At 56.6% G+C, this 23,530-nt stretch overlaps 1 protein-coding gene across 1 annotated transcript in view; it reads right to left on the bottom strand.

The window, feature by feature from the left end:
• Window positions 1–23,530, bottom strand: part of RPS6KA2 (ribosomal protein S6 kinase A2) — a 78,974-nt gene that overhangs the window by 17,724 nt on the left and 37,720 nt on the right. The window contains exons 4-11 of the mRNA XM_058676213.1: window positions 19,081–19,161; window positions 17,950–18,029; window positions 17,505–17,611; window positions 14,928–14,965; window positions 13,357–13,499; window positions 9,344–9,414; window positions 7,271–7,359; window positions 1,931–1,995 (exon numbers count right to left, since the gene is read on the bottom strand). Coding sequence (XP_058532196.1) covers window positions 1,931–1,995; window positions 7,271–7,359; window positions 9,344–9,414; window positions 13,357–13,499; window positions 14,928–14,965; window positions 17,505–17,611; window positions 17,950–18,029; window positions 19,081–19,161 — 674 coding nt within the window. The remainder of the gene's footprint in view (window positions 1–1,930; window positions 1,996–7,270; window positions 7,360–9,343; window positions 9,415–13,356; window positions 13,500–14,927; window positions 14,966–17,504; window positions 17,612–17,949; window positions 18,030–19,080; window positions 19,162–23,530) is intronic.

The raw sequence follows: 23,530 nt of genomic DNA, 5'->3' as shown, positions 1-23,530 counted from the left end.
GACTTCTTTCTGATAGAATTGTTGTCTCCAAGTAAAATCCTACAGAACAGCCACTGTGTCCCCAACAGACTGAATGAAGGGGACACTTGGCCCTCCCTCTTTCCTGGTTTTGTAGGAGCCATGGCTCTGGGTATGCTCTAAGGACTTGGCTTTGAACCAGCAGCCTGCCTGAGGCTGTCACACCTAGGGGTCGGGCTCCTCCAATCTGGCTGTCAGCACACCCATGCCCCAGGAGCCAGCCAAGTCCACAGCCCATCCCACTCCTGCCTCGGACGCCACAGTGCATCTGCTGGTGAGACTACGCTGCACCAGGCCCACTCAGCGGCTGAGGCTGGGAGGTGTGGCCCCAAGGGCTGGGAGGGGTGAAGCAGCAGGTAGGGAGGGAAGGCACAGGCTGCCAGAGGCTAGCAGGACAGCAGGGGGCCGAGAGGAAGCTCTCACTGCAGGTGTTTGGCAGTCTCCTAGTCTTGCCTGCATGGTTCGTGAGGTGTGAGCTATTTCCAGAGCTCGCTAAGGCCTGACCTGAGGCAGGCGAGCACGAGACAGCGAATGCAGCACCCAGGTGCTGACCACATCTGGGGCCATGGGCCATCGTGTCCTCTGTCCCTGACGTGCTCACAGCTTCACGCTGGTCTTGGGCCGCTTGGGGCCACTCGGGGCTGGTTCCTCGGTGTGATATCCCTGCACATGCCACCTCTTTCTCTGGTTTGGGTCTTCCTTTCATTCTGTAGCTGAAAGCCCCTGCTCACAGGGTTAAACTGAAGATGAAGCGGAAGTAGCATTTCCCAGGAATTGAGCCTGGTGAGACACCAATCAGCAATTCTGACGATCCCATCCAAGCTGGGACAATTCCAGGCTGGGCTGCAGGAGGCAGGCGGGGCCCAGGAGCCATGTCTTCAGGCATCACCTGATCGCTTGACCAGCTGTGGCACAGCAGGCTGATGCTAGCCTTGCAGCCGCCTTCCACGGGAACACACAAGGTGCACAAGCCATCCTCTCCCACAAAGGCCTTCAGGTAAGTGGGTAATGCAGGGCTGGCCACAGACCCCAGCAGCTGCCTCCTGCAGCTTGGGCTCCAGGAATTTAAGGATTAACACATTCAGTGAGGCAAAAGGCACACTGACAGGAACATGATAGCATGTGGACTTGGACGGAAGCCAGGTAGGCAGGGGCACTGATGCTCCCGCAGAGGTGAACACGTCAGCCGCTGGGCAGCTGTGCCTGCGTGCTTTGTCCCCCGTAAGGACTCCACACAGAATCTGTGCTCACAAAACTGGTGCACCAGCATGGTACCATGTGAGCCCTGTCCACTCCTGCCAGGGCAAACCTGTCTGGTGCATCTAATCCAAGAACTGACTGTGGCAGTGGGAGGCCCTGGCCGGCACCCCACGACTCCTACCTCTGGCATCTGCATGCACGCTCCTGCACCAAGGCCATGCAGGTCTGGGAACTGAGGCTGGGTCCCTCCACTCTGCTCTTGATGCCCACAGCTGGGGCACCCCATATCCTGCTGGCTGAGGGTCACCCTGGGCACCCTCTCACTCTCTGGCCTTCTATCTTCCATGTGAACAGTGAGGTGCTGGGCACGATTTTGAAATGTGAAAGACCCAGTTACTCAGTGATGAGCTGAGAGGAATCGCAGTCACTCCAGTCACGCTGAGGCTCACTGAGGGTCCAGGTCATGTGTCAGCCACCACAGCCACAGCTTAAACGCAAGGACTTGGGGTGCAGTGGCTTCTGCTCTGGCACCACTGTGGGTGAGGCCAAGGGGACTCCAGGGCTGGAGCAGGTAACGAGGGCGCGGTCATGGGTCTGTGCCTCTCGGGGGCCAGCTCTACGCTGACCTCCGACCTCCCCAGCCTGCGCTGAGCAGCCGCGGGGCCAGTCCTTCCATGTCGCCGTGGGAGGCTGTCCACGGCACGTGACTTACGTTCCAGTCTATGGTCACAAAGAATGGGTGTCGCTTCATCTCCTCCACACCGTCCACGCCAGCGCCTGTCGTGAGCAGAGAGCGCGTTAGAACTGAGCCTGCCCGGGGGCTCTCCCTGAAGGTCCTAGGGCTGGGCTCAGGATGGACATGGGGGCAGATCCGCGTACACCCTTCCTGAGGGCAGGAGGCCAAGGCACCACCTGCCCCAGCCTGTGGACGAGTCAGCCCAGGGGGTTCGAGCTCGGAGCACCTGGAGTAGGGAGTGGGAAGATGAGCTGCCAGGCCATCTGGGGTCTCCAGATGGGCCAGGGAGGTGTGGGAGGCCAGGGCCCGAAGGGCAGTCAGGTTGGCCGGCCTTACAGCCTGCTCTCAGGCCGGCCTGGGACAGTGAGTGCTCTGTCATGGGCCCACCTGTGCCAACCTCCTGCCAGCTCCTCCTCCCAGCCTTGTCCTCTGCTCACACCACGGTCTACGGCCCAGAGACGGAGGGGCTGCTGGGTGCAGGGACGGGGGGATGGTGCGGCCAGCTGACAGGAACCCTCCCTGTTTGTCAAGGTTGCCAGTGGTGCGAGGGGAGGGGCAGCATGGAACTCACTGTGCTTTTGCTTCAGTTTTTCCTTAAAGTTAAAAACGATTTCAAAAATAAAGGCTGCTAACCAGCACAGCAAACCGTGGGTCCCCCGGGTTTGTCTCTTCCAGCATGGGAGCAGGAGAGTGAGTCAGACTGCTGTCCCTGCCCTGGAACCTGGGCCTGGGTCACTGGGGGAGAGGGGTCTTGGGAGCCTCGGGCCTGCACCTCTGGTCGGGGGAGGCATGGGCTCACATGTGTTCACAGTGAGGCTCTCCCACTGGGAGCGAGGCTTTTTCTGAAGGAAGTGGAAAGGACACACAAGGTCACCCCAGATTTGGCATCAACCACAGGACTGTCCAGCCCTAAGGATGCCCCACTCTGGACACATGGGGACACTGCCGTGGGGTTCCATGGTTCATGTCCTGTCCCTGCCAGCCCATGTGTCCTTTGCACAGCAATGGTGTGGACAGGGCCCAGGAGCGGTCTCTGGGGGGGTGACAGCCTCTGGCTGCCTCCCTGCTCTGTCTTGGCAGCCTTACTGAATGGTGGGATGGCATCTCAGAGACACTACTGAGCATGCTGAGCTCTCACACTGTGGCTGCTAGGCGATGTCTACCATGAGGGCCCGGGAGGCGACGGCCGCCTGGTGCTGCGTGGGACACACCCAGGACAGGTGTCACAGGTGCGTCTCTTCCCAGACTCTGGCTCCCTCTCCGGTGGTCAGGAGGAACAACAGAGCACAGGGCACCTTACTCAAGGCCACACCAGCCAGGCCAGGGACCTGAGAGTGGGCTGGTCTGCCTTTGGGTTCGTGCCATTGGGTCTCCACCTGACCCTCGCATGTGGACAAAAGCCCTGGAGCAGGCGTGGTACCTTCCCCTGTCCACATGGCGTGGCTCCTTGGCTTTCACAACCGTGCCGGCAGCTGGCCTTGGGCCTGGACTCCATCCTCGCCAGCACAGGGCCCGTCCAGGAAAACTCGCGCTCCTGCCGCCGCTGCTCCTGATGATGGCAGCTACTGCAGGGCCTTGGTCTATTTTGCACACTTCACACCATGTGACCAGCAAATGTGTGGCCTGAGTTACTCCCACACTTCCAGCTGCTGTACCAACCAAATAAACAAACTCAACTCCAAGACTGTAGGAAGCTGGCAGGTGTAGGACACACAGCACCACTGCCCACGGTGCCCATCTGCCTAGGACTCCCCGGGCCCTCCTCGTGCGGGCATTCCTGACCTCCACTCTATCCTACAGACCCCAGAGCCACACAGTTCTTGTCACAATGATGACTGTGAAGGGTTCTGCCTGCCCGCCAGGCAGCTGTGCCCCATTTAGCTTTTGTGGGGCCGCTAGGCCAAGACTGGCAATGGTGGTCTCTCTTTCTGAACCCGCTAAGTGAAAAACTGGGACGAAGCCTCTGTGGGCATCTGGAGAGTGAACTGGTGGTGGGAGATTTGTCTCTGTAATGCTTTCAGACAAATAAATCAAAATTAAAAACAAGAAAGCCCAATTCTCCGTGTGTCCGAGGTGATTGGAGAAGCTTGCCCCCAGCCCCACCCACTGTAGCAGGTACTGCTCCCCAGCCCACCACCTGCAGAACTGCCTCACTTTCACAGCTGCCCCGTCCGTGCCCACTACTCAGATGGCCCAGCACGTGGCTGCTCAGCTAGTGGGCATGCGCCTTTGGGCACTTGCGTGAGCAGCTCCCGGAGTATGCACCAGACCCCTGGGTGTGAGTGTGCCCCTGGGGTGTGAGCCAGACCTCTGGGTGTGGGTGGATCCCTGGGGTGTGAGCCAGACCCCTGGGTGTGAGTGTGCCCCTGGGGTGTGAGCCAGACCTCTGGGTGTGGGTGGATCCCTGGGGTGTGAGCCAGACCTCTGGGTGTGGGTGGATCCCTGGGGTGTGAGCCAGACCTCTGGGTGTGGGTGGATCCCTGGGGTGTGAGCCAGACCTCTGGGTGTGGGTGGATCCCTGGGGTGTGAGCCAGACCGCTGTGCTGTAACTACAACACACCTTCCATTGTGACTTAGGCAAAGGCGGACAGACGTGCAGCTGTTCCTGCGTCCTACAGTGGGCATCCTGGCAGGCTTCCACACCAGCATGAGGTGGGAATAGGCCAAGGCTTGTCTTGGGCAGGAGTGGGCAGAAGAGCTGAGGGAACCGTGCCAAGACAGGCCCTGAGGGCAACAATGCCCAGCGTGAGGCAGGAAGGCCTCAGGAGACCCCGAGCCTTCACCCCCACTCTATACCCCTAAGTATCGCGCACAGTTGTCAAGACTCAGCTTCCATAATTATCTTCGTTATGTTTGTAAACCCTGGTACTTTTTGCCTGTTTTTTTTTTTTCCTATAGAATGAAAATTTTATATGGAATTCAAGGAAAACATTAAATTAAGATTTTTATGCAATCAGTTAAGTGCACCCACAGCGGGATTTTGGTGAGTTCTCTGCAGGGCAAGAGCCCGGATGAAGCAGCATCAAGCCATGCACTACAGCTGATTCACAAGCAGAGGGGCGGGTGCTGCGGTGCCGACTAAGCCCTCCTGCGGTGCTGGGCCCAGCTGCTCTGCTCCTGCTGACGTACCCGAGGAAGCAGAAGATGCTCAAGACCACCTGAGGGGGAGGTTGGCATGGAGCTCCTGGCTCTGCCGCGGTCTGGGCAGCCGTCTGGGGAATGACCCAGGGGTACAGACTGCTGGTACCTGTACTGCTCTAGAATGCAGCCAAGCTCCCCAGGGAATGCAACCAGGGCTGCTTGGCACTTGCCAGAGAGCAGCGGGCCCTGCTGACATTTCTTGGGGGGAATCACAGACTCGGCAGCTCCCCTGAACAAGTGTGCTGCAAGTTGTGTGTGTGTGTGTGTGTGTGTGTGTGTGTGTGTAGCTTGGATCACCCACGGGAGGCAGGGAATTCTGCACCGGCTCCTTAGGCTTCCAGAGCCCCCTGGTGACCATGGAGCTCCCAATGCAGCACCACCTTTCTAGACACAGCTGTCCTCTCCCTTCCAGTGCCACCATGTGGGGGCATGTGCCCCAGGGAATGCTGTGACCCCGACTGTGGGATGTGGGAGGAAGGAGGGAGCTCTGAAAATAGTTTGAGTTTGTGCGAGTTAACCCACATTTTGAATGCGCCAGTATTCATGTTGAAAACAATCGCCTTCACTCCCTTCCAAGGTGATACTGGCGTCACCCCTGCAACTCGGAGGGGTGTGGGCCAGCCAGGCAGCAGCCAAGCAGGGGGCAGTCTAAGTCCATGCCCACTTCCCAGAAGTATTCTCCAGTTTAAGGTTTGCCTGCCTTTCTTAGTCCCTAGTCACAAGGACAGCAAAGATGTGGGGTAAAGGTCCCTGAAGGCACTTCACTCTCACTGACCTGTGACCGGGTGCTAAGACGCACGACCACACGATGTAAGCTCTCCCCTAAAGTGTCAGAAGCGGGGCTGGGGAGGAATCTGCATTCAGGCAACAACCAAGGAAATCTGCAGGTAAACAGACGTTGGAACTGTTCCAACGTGGCTGCAGAGCATCAGTAGAACAGAGGCCGTGGTTCTGGGGAAACTCAGAGTCTTTTAGGAACAGCTAGCGGTACTGTGGCTGTGACCCTGTGTTTGCAAAATCACGAAGAAAGCCTGTGTGGGACAGCAGGGACACCCAATGAGGAACAACAAGGAGCACCCCAAGCAATGCTTGTGTTTGAGTGACTGCAATAAAGATTGGGCTGGTCAAGACCCAGAGCAGAGCAGTGTTCCCTCCAAGTCCTCCTCCATCAGAGGCTCCAGGAAGGGCAGTCCCTCCGAGGACCCCTTGCCCCCTACAGGTTCCAGGAAGGGCAGTCCCTCCGAGGACCCCCTGCCCCCATAGGCTCCAGGAAGGGCAGTCCCTCCAAGGACCCCTTGCCCCCGACAGGTTCCAGGAAGGGCAGTCCCTCCGAGGACCCCTTGCCCCCACAGGCTCCAGGAAGGGCAGTCCCTCCAAGGACCCCTTGCCCCCACAGGCTCCAGGAAGGGCAGTCCCTCCAAGGACCTCCTGCCCCCACAGGCTCCAGGGTAGGGCAGTCCCTCCAAGGACCCCCTGCCCCCGACAGGTTCCAGGAAGGGCAGCCCCTCCAAAGACCCCCTGCCGCCGACAGGTTCCAGGAAGGGCAGCCCCTCTAAGGACCCCCTGCCGCCGACAGGTTCCAGGAAGGGCAGCCCCTCTAAGGACCCCCTCTGCCAGAGGCTCCAGGGTAGGGCAGTCCCTCCAAGGACCCCTTACCCCCACAGGCTCCAGGGTAGGGCAGTCCCTCCAAGGACCCCCTGCCCCCACAGGCTCCAGGGTAGGGCAGTCCCTCCAAGGACCCCGCCCCCCCCAAACAGGATCTGGGGAGGCAGCTGTTCCAAGCCCCCGCCCCTGACAGGCTCAGGGTAAGGGATGAGGTACCCTCTCCAAAGCCCCCTACGGGATCTAGGGTGAAGCAGCTCTTCCAAGGACCTCCCTCCCCACCAACAGGATCTGGGGAGGCAGCCGTTCCAAGTCCCCCCACAGCTCTAGGGAAGGAGAACTCCTCTAAGTCCCCCCAGCAAGCTCTGAGGAGGCCCCTCCATGTCCCCACAGACTCCAGCAAGCTCTGAGCAGGCCCCTCCATGTCCCCACAGACTCCAGCAAGCTCTGAGCAGGCCCCTCCATGTCCCCACAGACTCCAGCAAGCTCTGAGGGGCCCCTCCATGTCCCCACAGACTCCAGCAAGCTCTGAGGAGGCCCCTCCATGTCCCCACAGACTCCAGGGGCTCTTACCCAGCCTGTTGCAAGGGTTCCGTTTGAAGAGCGCCCGCAGTAGGCTCTGGGCCTCCATGCTGAGGAACTGTGGCATGCCCAGCTTGGCCCTGGAGAGCAGACACGCAGGGAGAAGGTGAGCGGGGCGCAGCAGAGAGGCCGTTCCTCACTGCCGAGTGGCCCTAACGGTGGCCCTAACGGAGCCCAACACCACCCAGAGAGCCTCAGGGGCTCTGGCCCTCGGACCTCGTGCCTTTCTCACGGGCTCAAAGCCGAGGTCTTTGCCACGGGAGACACTAAAACAGAGACTGTAATGTTGTTATTTAACATAAGATACAAAAGCGCCTGGAACATATATATCAACCCATGAACAGGGACAGCAGTTGTAACTGGGATTAATCATTTTCCCCCAAACTTAAACTGAGCAGAAAGGCTTTGGGGAACAGGCTGGCATCATTACGGTTCAGAGTCTTCCAGGCTTGTAAGGCGACAGGCAGCTCCTACCCGCCTCTAAACCCTGGAAGAAAACGGGGACCAGGGGGCGGGTGTTTCACGATCCCTAAGACATCACTGAGCACCCCAGATACAGGGCTGGGTGCTGCCTGTCTCCTCAGAATCACCTGGCTTGTAGAATGGTTTACTCTAGGTTTGGAAAAGTAAACTGACGGTGGCCGCTGGTGCAGGAGCGGGGCTGGGCTTATTCCAGACCCAACACATCATTCCGGCCTCAGTCCGGAACCGGAAAGGGCCGCGGGAGCCAGACACGCCAGCAGACGAGCAGTGCTCCGGCTGGCCAATGATGAGCCTAGGCCAACATTCCTCATACCGTATTAGGGCTCCAGCAGAGCCTGCATCAGCACCCACGTCAAAAGGGGTTTAAAACCCCCACCTGCACCATTCTGCCTGCCTTCTCGCTGCAGCTCACCCTCCTTCCTTGGGCATGAAGAGGGAGCCTGACAGCGAGTCTCAATAAAAGTCTCTGTACACCTTTTTTTTACAACCGACTGATGTTTTCTTGGGTAGGTGGCAAAACTAATATAAACATCTTGTTTTCTGCTAAGACACAAATAGGTGAGAGATGAGCAGGGCTGGCTCGGTGACACAGTGGGTCAAAGCTGCTGCCCGCGACGCCGACACCCCACATGGGTGCCAGTTCAAATTCCCTTCTGACCCAGCTCCCTGCTAATGCACCTGGGAAAAGCAGCAGAAAATAGCCCGAGTGTCTGGGCTCCTGGACCCATGTGGAAGACCCGGATGAAGCTCTTGGCTCCTGGATGTGGCTGGCCCAACGTGGCTGTTGGCAACCATCTGAGAAGTGAACTAGCAGATGCAAGCACTCTTTCTCTTGGGCTCAGCGCAATGGGTGAAGTGGCTAATCCTTCCCTTGCAAGTGCCAGGATGCCATTTAGATGCTGGTTTGTTTCTAGGTGTGTTCCACGTCCCATCCAGCTCCCTGCTTGAACAACAGCCTGGGAAAGCAGTGGAAGACGGCCCAAAGCCTTGGGAGCCTGCACCCACATGGGAGACCCGGAGGAGGATCCTTGATCCTGGCTTTGGATCAGACTGTTGTGGCTGTTTGGGGAGTGAACCAGCAAGTGAAAGACATTTCTCTATCTCCTTTCTCTGTAAATCTGCCCTTCAAATTAAAATAAAGTCTTTTAAATTTTTAAAACTTTTTTAAAAAAGAAAGCGATGTTTTGGACAAACCATTGCATCACAGTTCCATCCACAAGCAGGTGTGTGCATGCATACACACATACATGACTGCTCTTTTTATCTCTCTGACTCTGTAACTCTTTGAAATAAAGGAATATTTAAAAAGCATTAAGTAGAGCTAAGTACTCACTGCAGGCCTTGGCTGCAGGTGTTGGCTGCCATGTACAGTCCCCTGATAGAGGGCAACATTTAAGGGGCAGCGCTAGGTTTGCACCAGGGCCTTGCTCTGGGATCCCTGTCTCATGCTTCCAGCTGGGCCTCTGGAGTGCATAAGGTCATGTGGATCCACTTGCAAGCAGAGCTTTGGGGGGTGGTCAGGACAGCCACAGTGCTCCCCCACCTCCCCCCACCCCATGCCACCGCCCGCTTCACGCTCACTTCAGGATCAACGCCATGGTCTCCTTGCGGTCCTTCCCCTGGAATGGCAGCGACCCCGTGAGCATCTCGAACTGCAGAGCAACAGAGAACCCGCTGAGTCCAGATACGCAGGTGGAGCCTGGGAGTGTCCCAGCACCCAAAGCACCTGCCCAGTGAATCCAGGCCAACACTGTGCAGGTGTAGGCCCACACCGGGTGGGATGGGGGATGGTGTCAGAGAGTGGCCAGCTACCCTTCAGCGGGCAACATGGCTAAGTGATGACCCCAGTGAACAACGAACTGACCTGCGGGGGGGAAGAGTGGGCAAAGGAAACATTAGGACCATGGGGCCTGGACTGGGTACTGCAAGCTGCCACGGCCAGGCGGCCTGGGCCCCTCTGTCCCCAGCGGGTACTGAGCCAGGCTGGGAGGATGGGCTGGGGTGGGGCTCCCCACAGGTGGAGCTGATGGAGACAGCTCAGCCATGAGCCGTGGGCATCTGCTGCAAGCACACAGAGTTAAGGGGGCACAGCAGGTAGCTGGCTCTGAGCCCCATTTCACCCAGGCACCGGCTCACTCATCAGCCACTCCAGGGCATTGGCCCAGAACTTGACAGCTGGCATCTGCAGTCTCCTGTGAGAGCCTGGGGCAGCCACAAATCGTTCTTGTGCAAATCAGACCCTGAATCCAAATGCAAGGTGCTAAAAGCCCTGGCTTCACTCCAGGTCCTTTACGTCAGTGTAAATGAGAAAGCGGCTTCATGCAGGTGTCTACAGATCTTATTAAATTCACCTGCTCCACGGATGCTTTCTACTGTGCATCCGTGCTGATTTAAAATTCATCCTCCAACATTTGCCCTTTGCATTCTGGGGAAACACTCAAAAGCAGAACTCTCAAAATAATCACCTGTAATCTTTTCCAAAGATATCTGCCATGCCATTAAAATGGATCTCTTTCTAGAACTTTCTTCAAGCTATTTTTTTCCCTATTTTCAAAACAGGTTAGGTTTTCTAGACTGACTTCAGAAACAGAACTTTCATTGCAAATATCACTTTACAGTGACTTTATAGTGACTTAACAGGTCAAAACGTAATACTTTATTTGCCCTGGGGTACAGGGGCTTTGTCCATTTTCTGTTCTTGTCAGTAAGACTGAACAGATGTGTAAGCTTCCTGAAGATTTAAAGTGATGCCAGTTGTGGAATGAAGGCTTACGGCAGTGAGCGTGGTAAAGGCCTTGTTAGCCACACTAATCTGCTCTTGGAAAGGAGACGGGGAGAGGCCTGAACTTCCCACCAGCTGGCTGCTATGTACTCAGTACAGACAGCCAGGGCAGGCGGGCTGTAGGCAGCGAATCACACAGAGGAGCCCAGAGCAGGCAGGGCGGGGGACGGGGGCTGGCCGTGGGGATGCGGGTGTAAAAATAGAGCCGCATAATTACACTGGAAGGCTGGAGGAGTCGTTCAGCTGATGAAACAGCTGGGATGTTTAGAAGTTGATCACACAAATTAGCATCTCTCTGGAAATAGAGCCGCCCCTGCCCGAGGGGGCCCTCTCCCCTGGGGGCACCCCTCTCTCCCAGTTTTTATCTTCTTGAGCCAACTATTATTAGTGCTTGTGAGATCCCAATTCCAGAGAGAAGCCTGGGGCTGTGGAAGAGGAGCAAGTCCTGCAGGAGGAGGATGCCGGATGTTCTCTGGAGTCTTTAACAGACCCTGCTGCCCCGGTTTCTTCCTTGCAAGTGCAGAATGTTCTAGATCTGGCCTCTCAGGTGCCATGCAGATTTTCCTCAAGCTCTGGTGCAGCAGCCCCAGGGCCTGACCTAACCTCTGTGAAGGCAGTGGAGACAGCACGCACCTGCTGCCCCACAGCTGTTCTGAGGGGAGCAGTTTACCCACGCTGGTGTCAGGAGCCGAACATGCGTGTCTGGGCATCACCTTGTGGTCTCAATCGCCTCGAACAAAGCCGGCAGACAGCACCTCACAAACACTAAACCAGGGTGGTGTGGAGCACCATGATGCACACTGTCCCCTCAGGGTGGCTCGGGGAGGCTCAGGGTGGCTCCGGGAGGCATGGAGCTACACACACTGTCCCCTCAGGGTGGCTCCGGGAGGCATGGAGCTACACACACTGTTCCCTCAGGGTGGCTGGGGAGGCTCAGGGTGGCTCCGGGAGGCGTGGAGCTGTGCACACTGCCCTCCTTGGGGTGATGAGCATTCAAATTCTGCCCAAGGAACCGCTGGAAGCAGGACAGCTGTCTGAGCCAGGACACGGACCTCTGCCACCACCAGGACTGGGTGAGAACATGACCATCACGTGTGGGATAGAGTTCTGGGTTCAGATCCAAGTGATGGTGCCATGCATACTGGTTTATGGCCGTGAGTGTCACTCAGGTGGGACACACTGCATCCAGGTCCCTGACTGCCCCTCTAAGGGGATGAGTAGTGGGGAAGGAGCGTGCTATGCCAGGGGACACAGGCAGGCTGTTCCCAGTGTTCTCAGGGCTGGTCGCAGCCCAAGGGGCAGTTAGAGCAGCAGCAGGAGTCCACGTCCACTGCTCTCAGAGCACTGGTAGTGCACACAGGGGTAGGGGCCCTGGGATGGGTGAAGCCTGTGGGGTTGTGGGGCTGGGGGGCTGCAGGCTGGCCTCCTAGTCAGCCTAGGACGTGAGGGCTGTGGGGAGCCGGGTGCTAAAGCCGCTCCTGGGATTGGGAGGGGCCGTTGCAAGATGGCGGCTGGCCCAGGGCCAGGAGGCGGAGTTGGTCTCACCTGAAGGTAAACAGGAAGTCACAGGGATAGGCTAATGCCCTCGCTGTGATTATGTCATTGCTACTGGCCTATCACATAGCACCAAGTGGACCCACGGGGATAAGTGATTGGTGGAGAACGATATAAAAGTAGCCGGTAAAAGCTGGGCGAGGAAGACGATGAGACGATGAGAAAGACGGAGAGACTAAGACGGAGAAAGACGGGACGAGGAGAAGAAGGACGGGAAGAAGGGTGGCGGAGAGAGGGCTGGAGAAGCGGGAGGAAGGCTAAGGCTAATGGGGAAAGGGGCAGCGGAGAGAAGGGTTTAAACGCCGCCACTTTTGGCAGTGAAGGGTCCGGTTGCAGTTCCAGCTTTTCCCAGACCCTCAGAGTATGCCTGTCATTTTAGTGTCGCTGCTGGGCGGCAGCAGAGGGCCATTTCAGGGGTCTGGGTATCAGGCAGGGGGCAGTGGGAGCACAGGGCTATTTTCATCATCTCTGAGGAACTGAGGAGATGAAGCACCGTGTAGGGATGGGGCCCAGAGAAGGCCCTAGAGCCCTACATCAGCCTGGCCCTAGAGCCCTACATCAGCCTGGCCCTGGAGCCCTACATCACCCTGGTCCTGCAGCCCAGCCCCTCTACTGTACAGGGGAGGCAAGGCCAGTGACTCAGACCCAACAGGGAGCTGCTGCTGCCTTGTGGTCACTGAGAAGCCCAGGGTCTCCTATTAACTGTGTAACTGAACGGTTGGCTATGGAATCGCCCCTTAGCCAACTGCTCGCCTTCAGCACCGAGCTTTCCTCATCATGGCGGACAGGGGCTGTGCTGCCCCAGGGAACATGAGTGTCTCCCTGCTTTTGCTCTAGTCTCGAAGGCCCGTAGCCCAGGAGAGGGCCATGGACCTGCTCTGCTCAGAATGCAATGGAGTATAAACTCAATTTTCTCAACACAGATGTGACCACATACACTAATGCTAATTTCAATAAGCAGTTGGACTTGAAACAACAACAACATCTTTATATTGGAAACCATTGTGCCCTTTAAAATACCCAGTGACTGCCACATTAGTACGAGCAGGAGCACAAGGAGGGTTTCACTGTTAAGATGCTTGCATTCACGCATGAACTCCCAATCCATCCTCTGATGGGGAGTCTGGGGTGGGTAGAGGAGGAGTCTGCCCACTACTACCTGCCCAGAAACTCACAGCCCCTCTTGCTTGTCCCACAAGCACACAGCACAACCACGAGCACACGGCACAACCACGAGCACACACCATAAAGCCATTACCATGAGCACGCCGAAGGACCACCAGTCTGCGCTTTGTGTGTGTCCCCCCCGGTTCACCACCTCGGGCGCCATGTACTCGATGGTCCCACAGAACGAGTAGGCCCTCTTGTCGTGGTCTATGGCCTCCTTGCTCAAGCCGAAGTCTGCGTGAAGGACAGCACACAGCGCCCTCAGTCCCTGGGCCCTGCACATGCCACTCTGCCCGGCCCTCTCCCTTTGGGACCTGCTCAGGGGCAAGCACCTGAGGCAGAAAATTCTCTAAGATCTACAAATGCATATGTGCCTGGGGCCAATGCCAGGAAAGCACGCTGCACAGTAGCTGGCATGCCTCGCCAGGGTCCTTCCATGGCCGCCATCTGGAGCGTGGGCCGCCCTTGCTCCTGGCAAGGTGGCAGCGAGGGTGAAGGGAGACCCTTCATCAGACCTCACTCACTCCAGGCACACTGAGGGCGGGGGATTGTCTGGGAATTGTGCCTGGCAAGAATTAAAAATTATTACAGATGATCAACTCTGGGACACTAATCAGTAACAGACTGTGACTATTAAATCAGAACCAGACACAGCTCCACAATTTCACGGACAACAAGCCTGATGCGAGGGCTCTACTGCACCACTGTGGTGCAGGGTCACACGCAGAGAAGACCGTCCGGCACTGGTAGACTTGACCTTCAGCTCAGGCCGCCCGCACCAGGCATGCATGCTCCTGGGGGCCAGGAAGGCAGCATGGACAAGTGAGGAGCCAGGGCTGGAGTCAGGGTGGGCAAGTGAGGCCAGGTCAGCTCATGGGGCTCAATAGTGGTGCTCAGAGGTGGCCACATGTGTACCCCAGTGTCTGTGACCTGTTGACCTTATGAGGCAAAGGACACTGTGTGGGCGGGATTCAATGCCACCCCAAGCCCCTGGGTGGCCGCAATGCCACCATCAGGGCCTTCGGCCAAAGGAAGGGGACAGAGGTCAGTGAGCGAGAGACAGGAGGAAGCTGTGCTGTTGGCCATAAGGTTAGAGCAGTGGGCTGAAGCCCAGGGAGGCAGGCGGCTCCTTAGGGATCCGCAAGGGAGACTTCAGCTGGGCTGGGACACAGCCCCCGCTCATCCCCGAGGCCGGCTTGGAGGCTCCATCGGATATGAACCCGTGCTGCTGGAACCTGGAGTCCAGGAGCCTCCTCTCAGCAGCCACAGGAAGCTGCTGCGGTGCTGCGGCACTCGGCAGCAGGCGCTGTGGCTGCAGGGGTCTGAGAGGTAACCAGGGAGAGGCAGAAGGCCACCAGGCGGGGTAGGGGCATGGCGGAGGCAGTGAGGGTGACGGGGATGGCTGACCTCAGGTCATGAACAAGGCTCCCTGCAGGCCAGCAGGGTGTGGCTGTGAAGAAGGTGGCCATAGTCCTCTGGATGCTTTATCGTCTCAGAGGACACAAGGCAGCACAACCAGCCCCTTGCTATGCAAAACTCAGCCGGACCAGAGATGAACATGTGGCCAACACTGGTGTGGCCAGGGCTCTGGCTTGGAGGGGCTTCCTGCTGTTACCAGGGTGGAGAGGTGGTTCTAGAAGGAGAAGGCTGAGTTTCACGAACCTGTGATCTTGATGTGTCCCTCTTCGTCCAGGAGGATGCTGGAAGACAGGCAGGAGGGCAGGCTTTAGGGAGAGCCCCACCCCACTCAGGGGTTCCCATGGGGAGTCTTGGTCCCAGCTGGCACTTGCTGCGGACCACTGGGTCCCTGTTCTGTCCCCACTGGAGCCCTCACTGCACCTTGTGACTGACACGCAGACCTAAAAATGATTCTGGCTTTGTCCTTCTCTGTTGCCCAGCCCTGGGCCGACCATGTGTCTCACTGGAAAAGGGGGTGGGACATCAGTGAGCTCCTCCCTCCTGGTCCCTGGGCTGGAATCTTAAGACTCCCTTGGTTGCTATTTCACCAGACCTGGATGAGAGCAGCCAGACCACAGGAACCAAAGCAAGGCCTCCAGATCAGCTTGGGAGGGGACTCCAATCCCACCATGGCATGATCTGCACCGGTGGTCTCTGACCTGACTGTAGCATGGCGTGCACCTGTGGCCTCTGACCCGGCCGTGGCATGGCGTGTACCTGTGGCCTCCGACCCGGCCGTGGCATGGCGTGTACCTGTGGCCTCCGACCCGGCCGTGGCATGGCGTGTACCTGTGGCCTCCGACCCGGCCGTGGCATGGCGTGTACCTGTGGCCTCCGACCCGGCCGTGGCATGGCGTGTACCTGTGGCCTCCGACCCGGCCGTGGCATGGCGTGTACCTGTGGCCTCCGACCCGGCCGTGGCATGGCGTGTACCTGTGGCCTCCGACCCGGCCGTGGCATGGCGTGTACCTGTGGCCTCGGACCCGGCCGTGGCATGGCGTGTACCTGTGGCCTCCGACCCGGCCGTGGCATGGCGTGTACCTGTGGTCTCTGACTTGGCCGTGGCATGGCGTGCACCAGTGTCTCTGACCCGGCTGTGGCAGGGCGTGCACCTGTGGTCTCCGACCCGGCCGTGGCATGGTGTGTACCTGTGTCTCTGACTTGGCCGTGGCATGGCGTGCACCAGTGTCTCTGACCCGGCTGTGGCATGGCGTGCACCTGTGGTCTCTGACCTGGCCGTGGCATGGCGTGCACCTGTGTCAGGGTGCATGGGTCTACTGGGTCTGGGTGGGTTCTTTCCAATAACAATGGTGGTGGGAGGACTAGACCCAACGGGTGTTTAGAGGACCGTCTCTGGGAAGCGGGTGGTGTCAGATGAAGTCAGAAGACTGCATCCCGGGAGCTGTACAAGGACAGGGAGGGATGGACAATTCCAGCCAGTCTCTGCCACGGGCTGCTGCTCGTTGCACCTCAGGACTCTGCCAGCAAGACCCCTCCACCAGGTGAGGCCCCAGAGCTGGCACCTCCACAGCTATGGCTCTGTAGAGCAGCCTGCCTTGCCTTGGAGTAGGGAAAGCTAAAATGTTCAGGTCCCCAGGGACAAAACCTGTGGGGAGAGACTCAAGAGAATGGGGAGGGCTGGGTGTCATGAAGACACCTCCCCGTTAGAGGTCAGCGTAGCTTCTCAGTTGTGGGCAGCCGCTGCCCAGGATTAAGCGACCTTCAGGATTAACTTGTTTATAACTCTAATTAAGCAACAAAACCTCTTTCTCCAACCTCACAATTAAATACCAATGGCTAGTTCCAGCTGTAAGGATCACTTTGGGCAGTGGTATTTGTGGTCTTAGCAGAAGTACAAGGTGAGCAGCAAGCACGCAGGAGCCTGCTTCACGGGTGGGGTCAGCATAGCCGTCCATACCCGGTCCAGGTTCTGTGATACCTCGGCACTGACCGGGGACAGGCAGGTGTTTGCAGTTACATGGTGGCCAGGGATAGGCACAGAGCAGCAGTGGCCACAGCAGGGCCTGGCTCTCCTGTCCGAGGGCCACCACTGTGTGCACAGCTGGTGACCCTCTGCTGATCGTGCGCTGTGTGTGCCAGGCGGACATGAGGCACCGGTGCTCACAGGACGTGACCCAGGTTCTGGGGCCTCCCAGGCCTTGTTCCTCCGCAGAGCAGTGAGGGGGCAGCCTGCGCAGCACAGCCTGGAGCCCACTGCTTGGTCCTGCTCTGGGTGTTGGATGGGAACGGGGCAGTGTGCAATGAGAGGGACAATCGGCCACCCAGCTTTGGTTCTGGAAGGTCACCCAAGAGCCCGAAGGCCCCACCGCCCAATCCCCTCTTCTGAGTGGCTTCTCCCCTGGTCAGGTGTTAGCTGCACACAGCAGACAGGCTAAGAAGGCCAACATGGGACGTCTGCTCTGGTAGGCGTGTTACAATAGAGCGCCACTGTCAATGGCAAGGGAACTCGGAATCCCAGGGCAAAGACCTGTAAGGAAAGGCCCAGAGCTACGGACGCACCCATTAGAACGACTGTGTCCTGGGATGGATGGCCTGCCTCTGGCTTCTCTTGTGCCTTGGGGTTGTACACCTGTGTTCTGAGCCCTCAGCAGGACCTGGCCGGTGAGCTGGGACTGTTACATGCTCAGCTAAGGCCTCCCCTGTAACCGACATCTTCACATCATTGACAACTGCCTTGCGCTCCCCTAATTTGGGACTCCTCAGCCCTGGTTCTCACAAGTGCTCACTGGAAACCTGGACATGGTCCAGTGGGTCACTTACTTCTCAGGCTTCAGGTCTCTGTAGATGATGCCCAGGCCATGGAGGTGGTCCAAAGCCAGGGCCAGTTCAGCCAGGTAGAACTTGACGTCCTCCTCTGTGAACATTACCTGGGGGGAAGGATGCAGAGGAGCTGGCCGAGAGCTGCACTCTCACGGGCACGCTCACACACACGCAGGCACACTCACACACACACATACACTCACACAGGAACACTCACACACAGGCTCTCATAGGCACACTCACACACAGTTTCTCACAGGCACACTCACATACACACACGGCTCTCACACATACATGCTCACACACGGGCTTTCCAGGCATGCTCACACACACACAGGCATTTCACACACACAGTCTCACACAGGCACACACACACACACAGGCTCTCACAGGCACACTCACACACACACACATGCATCGTCACACGCCTTCTCAGGGAACTCACCTCTTTGGATAGCCTAGTGAAGAGGTCGCCTCCCCGCAGGAAGTCCAGGATCAGGTAGAGCTTTCCTTCTGTCTGAAAGGCTATAAGGAACAGCATGCATGTCACCATGTGTGAGAGGTGTGTCAGAGGCTCGGGGACAGCACATGTGTGTTACCACATGTGAGAGGTCTGGGGGAGGTTCGGGGACAGCACATGTGTGTTACCACATGTGAGAGGTCTGGGGGAGGCTCGGGGACAGCACATGTGTGTTACCACATGTGAGAGGTGTGTCGGAGGCTCGGGGACAGCACATGTGTGTTACCACATGTGAGAGGTCTGGGGGAGGCTCAGGGACAGCACATGTATGACAAGGAGGGGTCAAGCCGTCTCCAGCAGAGCAGCCTTTAACTCCACTTCCCAGGATCCTCTGGGAGTACTTGGCGTTGGTGTCCCGTCCTCTTGAAAGGGCAGGCTGCGAAATCGCTGAGCAACAGGGGGCAGTTGCTCTCTAGGTAACAGGAACTACAGTGGACGGCCACGCAGGGAGGTGTGTGCTTGTGTGTCTGGATCAAGCTAGTGCAAATCCTGCTCACAGCCTGTCACACACACACACCTTGAAGAACAGGGTCATGCTTGTGTTGTTCTTTGTTAACACGAGTTATTCAAGAAGAAAATGCAGGGCTTGACTTCCGAGTCACCGATCCCTGGGACTTTCTAGTTAGAAGACAGTACTGCCTGCCTCTGGTGGGCCAGCAGGGAAACCAGGAGCAGCTGCGGCGGAAGGCAGGTGCACGGCTGTGTGTGGGCATCTGACCTGAGTCTCAACAGGTGGGCAGCGCCCATGCTGATGCAGGTCCAGCTCGGCAGCCACCGTCTTTAAGTTCCGCACCATGCTGTTCATGTACAACGGAGGAGGCATTGCCATCTCCAGCTTTTCTTCTGACGAACTGCAAGTCACGTCAGCTATTCACCCCGACCTAGTCAGGGGGCCTTGGCACTAGGTTGTTGCAGTCTTGGAGGGAGAAAGCACGTCTGGGTCCGAGCGCCCGAGGCTCTGGGGGCAGCAGCTGCCCCTCCCGGCTGCCCAGGACCTGCGTGCAGGGAGGGTGTCCCGCTGGTGGACCTGTCCTGCCCGCCATGCCTTTTACTCACCATAGTGCAGCTTGACAATGAAGGGGTGGTTCACTTCAGCCAGGATGTCTCTCTCCATCTTCGACCGCACTCGGTCCCGAACTGTAAGACACATACACCAAGCTTCCAGTGGGCAGGGGCGGGGAGCCAGGCACCGTGAACGTGGGCTGAAGGGCGAACCGTGGCAGCCCTATGTTCCACCACAGGAATTCTCAGGAGCCCGTGAGGTGCCTAGAACACTCTAAGGCCCTTCTAGCGCCTCCATCCTCATTGAACAGCTGTCCATGTGTTCACAGAAGGCTGCATTTGCTCCCAGCCCCATCCCCCCGCGTCTCTCAGCCTAAAGCCCAGGAACCCCAGAGCAGCTCCACGTCTGAGCCTTGGTCCACCAGTGCACTTCTCCATAAACAGAAACACACTGGCCTCTGCCCTAACAGGAGCCACAGCGACTGCAGTCACCTCGCGGCCACCCCCTCCGCCCCGCAGCACGCCCCACCGCTCTTGTTTCCTAGCCTCAGGTCCACTCACAGGAGCACTGGCTGCTACGCCCTGTCTGCTCTGCTTCTGGAAGGGAATGGGTCAAGTCCAGGCCAGTTCTCCTGTGTGAACACGCTGCCTTCAGGGCCTGTCTGCTCTGCTGGCTTGTCACCCTGGCATGTGCTGGTCAAGGTTCCGCCCCCAGCGGGGGTGTGTGCTGGACCAGCTCTGAGCCCTGCCTCGAGGTGACACGGTGGAGGTGGTGGGAAGAGCTTGTGTCACGCTGTGACTCCATGTCCCTGTGTTCCCTCGCACTTCTCCACGAGCATGTGCATACATGCACACACACACCCCTGGACTGCAACACGCAGGGCAACTTCCTCCTAAGGACAGCAGAAGCTGAGCCTAGGGCACTCCAGGGAAAGTGGCGCTTACGGCCTGGGCCAGCCTTGGCCTGTCCACACTGGAGAGCCAGGACACAGGCTTTGGGGGAGCCCCGGGATGCCTGGAGGGTCTTCTGAGAGCACTGAGGCCACCCTCCCAGGGTGCCCCCAAGCACCATGCTCCGTCCTCAACTGCCCCACAGCTGGCTCCCATACACCCTGGGACAGCACAGGTCTGTGTCAGGGGCACAGGTGGCAAGCTACCTGCTTCCCAATCCTGAAGATGCCCCATGGTGTGACTGTCACGCCTGCGTCTCCCAGACAGATCTGAGCAGGGCCAGAGCCAAGCCGTAGGGCGGGAGCTCGGGCACCCCAGCTCTGCCTGACCAAGCTTCAGGGGCAGCAGCACCAGTTCAGGGGCTGCAGGGCACAGTGCCCAGTCAGAAGATCCTGGAGCCTTGAGGTCGGTTATCAGCTGCCCTGTTGGGCTGTAGCCTCATGAGGAGCCAGGCCCCTCACTCCCCTTGGCCATCCGGAGGCAAGTTTAAAAATTCTGCAGGGGCATAAGTAAAATTTATCAAGGGGCAAGAACTCGACAAAGTGCAGATGATTCAGGAATCAGAGATCTGCTCCACTCACAAGGCACCGACACTAAGCTTAAGGCCTCGCAGAAGTTCATTGAAAGTCCGTGATGTGTCCCCATGGTTTGCTCTCCTTGGAGCCACCTTTTACCTCTGGCGCTTGGTAAATAATGCTTTGCCATCCTCTCAAGCGGTGGTGCAACCCTTTCTTGAAAAATTATCCATAAGAAGGGGCAGGGAGTCACAAGGACCCTAAACCAGGGTAAAAAAGAAGGAATCCCTGGCCAGACAAATCTGGAGAAACTGCTCAAAGAAGATTTTTGTCTCTTGTAACTCTTAAGGTTTCATTCGTGATATTTTCAAAAACGTGAAATTTTACCACAAATAACTTGGCATAAAATTAAACTCTAATGCACTATTAAATTATTTCAGTGTATAAGTTAAATTAATGTGGTGTTCATTGTATACGAAGCATTTTTATATGTTAACGTGATTCTGGTCTTTTGGGGTGGTTATCAAATATCTCACTGCTTTAAATTGGTAAAGGTTTGTATTTGTTTTAAAGGTATTTGAGTGATTTCACGTCAATAACTGAGTCTGATCTGTAACGTGTTATGCTAACTTCAACAACAAAAAATCTTTCTTCAGATATTTTTAATCATCTTAAAAAGGCATCCAAGAGGGCCCGGCGGCGTGGCCTAGCAGCTAAAGTCCTTGCCTTGAAAGCCCTGGGATCCCATATTGGTGCCGGTTCTGATCCGGCAGCTCCACTTCCCATCCAGCTCCCTGCTTGTGGCCTGGGAAAGCAGTCGAGGACGGCCCAATGCTTTGGGACCCTGCACCCGTGTGGGAGACCCGGAGGAGGTTCCTGGTTCCTGGCTTTGGATCGGCGCGCATCGGCCCGTTGCGGCTCACTTGGGGAGTGAAACATCGGACGGAAGATCTTCCTCTCTGTCTCTCCTCCTCTCTGTATATCTGACTGTAATAAAATGAATAAACCTTTAAAAAAAAAAGGCATCCAAGAATTCAAGTTTCAAATTCTAGGGCTTCCCTTGGTATTCTTATGAGGCCTCAAGAATGCCAACGGATTAATCTCCCGTTTTGTGGAGACAGTTAATCAGGTTGATTGAATTATATTAAGATTATTGCCAAATGGGCGTGACACACATCCCAGAGTTTGGGACACTGAGATATGTGCATGTTACTGTTGATACCTGCTCTGGATTTATTGTAGTTACTCCTCAGGGGAACAAGTCAGGCATGCTCTGCCCATTGCTATGCATGTTTTTCCATCTTGGGAACTCCCAAAGTTATCAAAACTGATAATGGCCCCTGCTGTATCAGCAGTAAGTTTTGTGATTTTGCTGTCTCCCACCATATACAACTAATTACAGGCACTCCTTATAATCCTCAAGGACAAGGTATTGTGGAACGCACAACCTGTAGTATTAAGGATTACATTATTAAAACAAAAAGGGGGAGTATAGCACTCCCCGAGATCATCTGAACCTTGTATTATTTATCTTAAATTTTCTAACACTGGATGCTGAAGGACGGTCTGCTGCAGACCGTCACTGGAATCTGTCTCAGAAGCGGAAGGGGGGAAGGATCCCTTGACTGGTCAGCGGCAAGGCCCAGATCCCGTCCTCATGGGGGTGAGGATTGGTTTGTGTTTTCCCAGAAATGAAAATGGCCCACGGTGGATTCCTGAGAGGCTTGTCCGGCAAGCTCCTGCTGCGGAGTCTTGTGGAAGCTCGGGTACTGGCCACGGTGATGGCATCTGAGTCGGAAGATCGATGGGCCAAGCAGGTATATTAGGCCTTTATATATTATATAAGTAATTAGTACATTGTTAAGCACCCCTCCTTTTCTTTCTCCTGAGCGCCGAGGTCCCGATATTTCCCATCTTTTCTCTGTGGCACCTTTGTGGGGTGTGGACATGCACTGGCATGCGCCCCTCTTTTCCCTTATTAAGGGAGCCAGTTATTCCTATGGAACTTATCAGTTCAATCACTCTGGATTTGAGGACTCGCTTACGTGGGTGAACCTTAGCTCCTTGAATTTTAAGCCTGTGTCTGCCTGTGTTATCCTCCTGTTTTTCTGTTACATACAGAAAATGTCTCTGAAGTATTGTGCCGAGCTCAGCTGCACCCTAACAGCATGTTGGAATGGCAATGGTGATACTGCTGCTGTCATGCTGCTGCCTGGAATCCTGCCTGTGCCTGTTGGGGCTGATGGAGAGGCCTCTGTTGGCCTGATAAGGCGTAAAAGAGACTTTGACATAACATCGACCATCGTAGCCAGTGTTGCCCTGGCGTCGGCAGCCACCACCACAGCAGCGGTGACCCTAGGACACCCTACAGCGACCGCTGAGACCATGAACAAGCTTGCAGAACTGCCTGCCTGAGTTATGGAACAACAGAACTGTATAGATGAACACGTGCGGGTGGGCATGTTTACGTTGTAACAGTGAGTTGATTTGTTGACAGAGGAGCAGCAGATGCTGTGGGAATTGGTCAGGGCCTCTTGTTCTCCATCACATGTCTTTATGTATGTAACACCTGTGCAGGTGCAAAATGTTTCCCAAGCCTGGAGACTGCTGTCTGCTTATTGCTACCAAGCTAAAGATACCCCTAGCCATGGAACAGGGTTGCCAGCCTCCCCAAGTATGGTTTGTGCAGCTGCAACAGGCAACGTGTAGAATGGCAGCCAGTGATGGGTAAGATGGACCGGGCACTGACCAACCTAAGACAGGGGCTCCGTCCTGCTACGGAGATTCCCGAAGACGGGTAAGGCTGATAACCTGAGTCCACAACCTAAGACAGGTGCATTCAAGTCTGCTTTAAAACAAAAAAGGGGGACCTGTTGTGGGCTAAGGAGTTGATTAGTGCTTGTTAGCCTGGGCAGGAACAGGAACTGGGCTTGTGGCTAAAAACACCTAGACTAATTGGACTCATCTGTACCCAATATCCTGCAAAATGAGGACGTGGGGGGAAGAGTATATAAGAAGAGGTGAAGGAGCAATAAAGG

The sequence above is a fragment of the Ochotona princeps genome, chromosome 1, assembly GCF_030435755.1.
Source record: "Ochotona princeps isolate mOchPri1 chromosome 1, mOchPri1.hap1, whole genome shotgun sequence".
Taxonomy (NCBI): domain Eukaryota; kingdom Metazoa; phylum Chordata; class Mammalia; order Lagomorpha; family Ochotonidae; genus Ochotona; species Ochotona princeps.
This window is presented reverse-complemented; position numbering and strand designations above follow the sequence as displayed.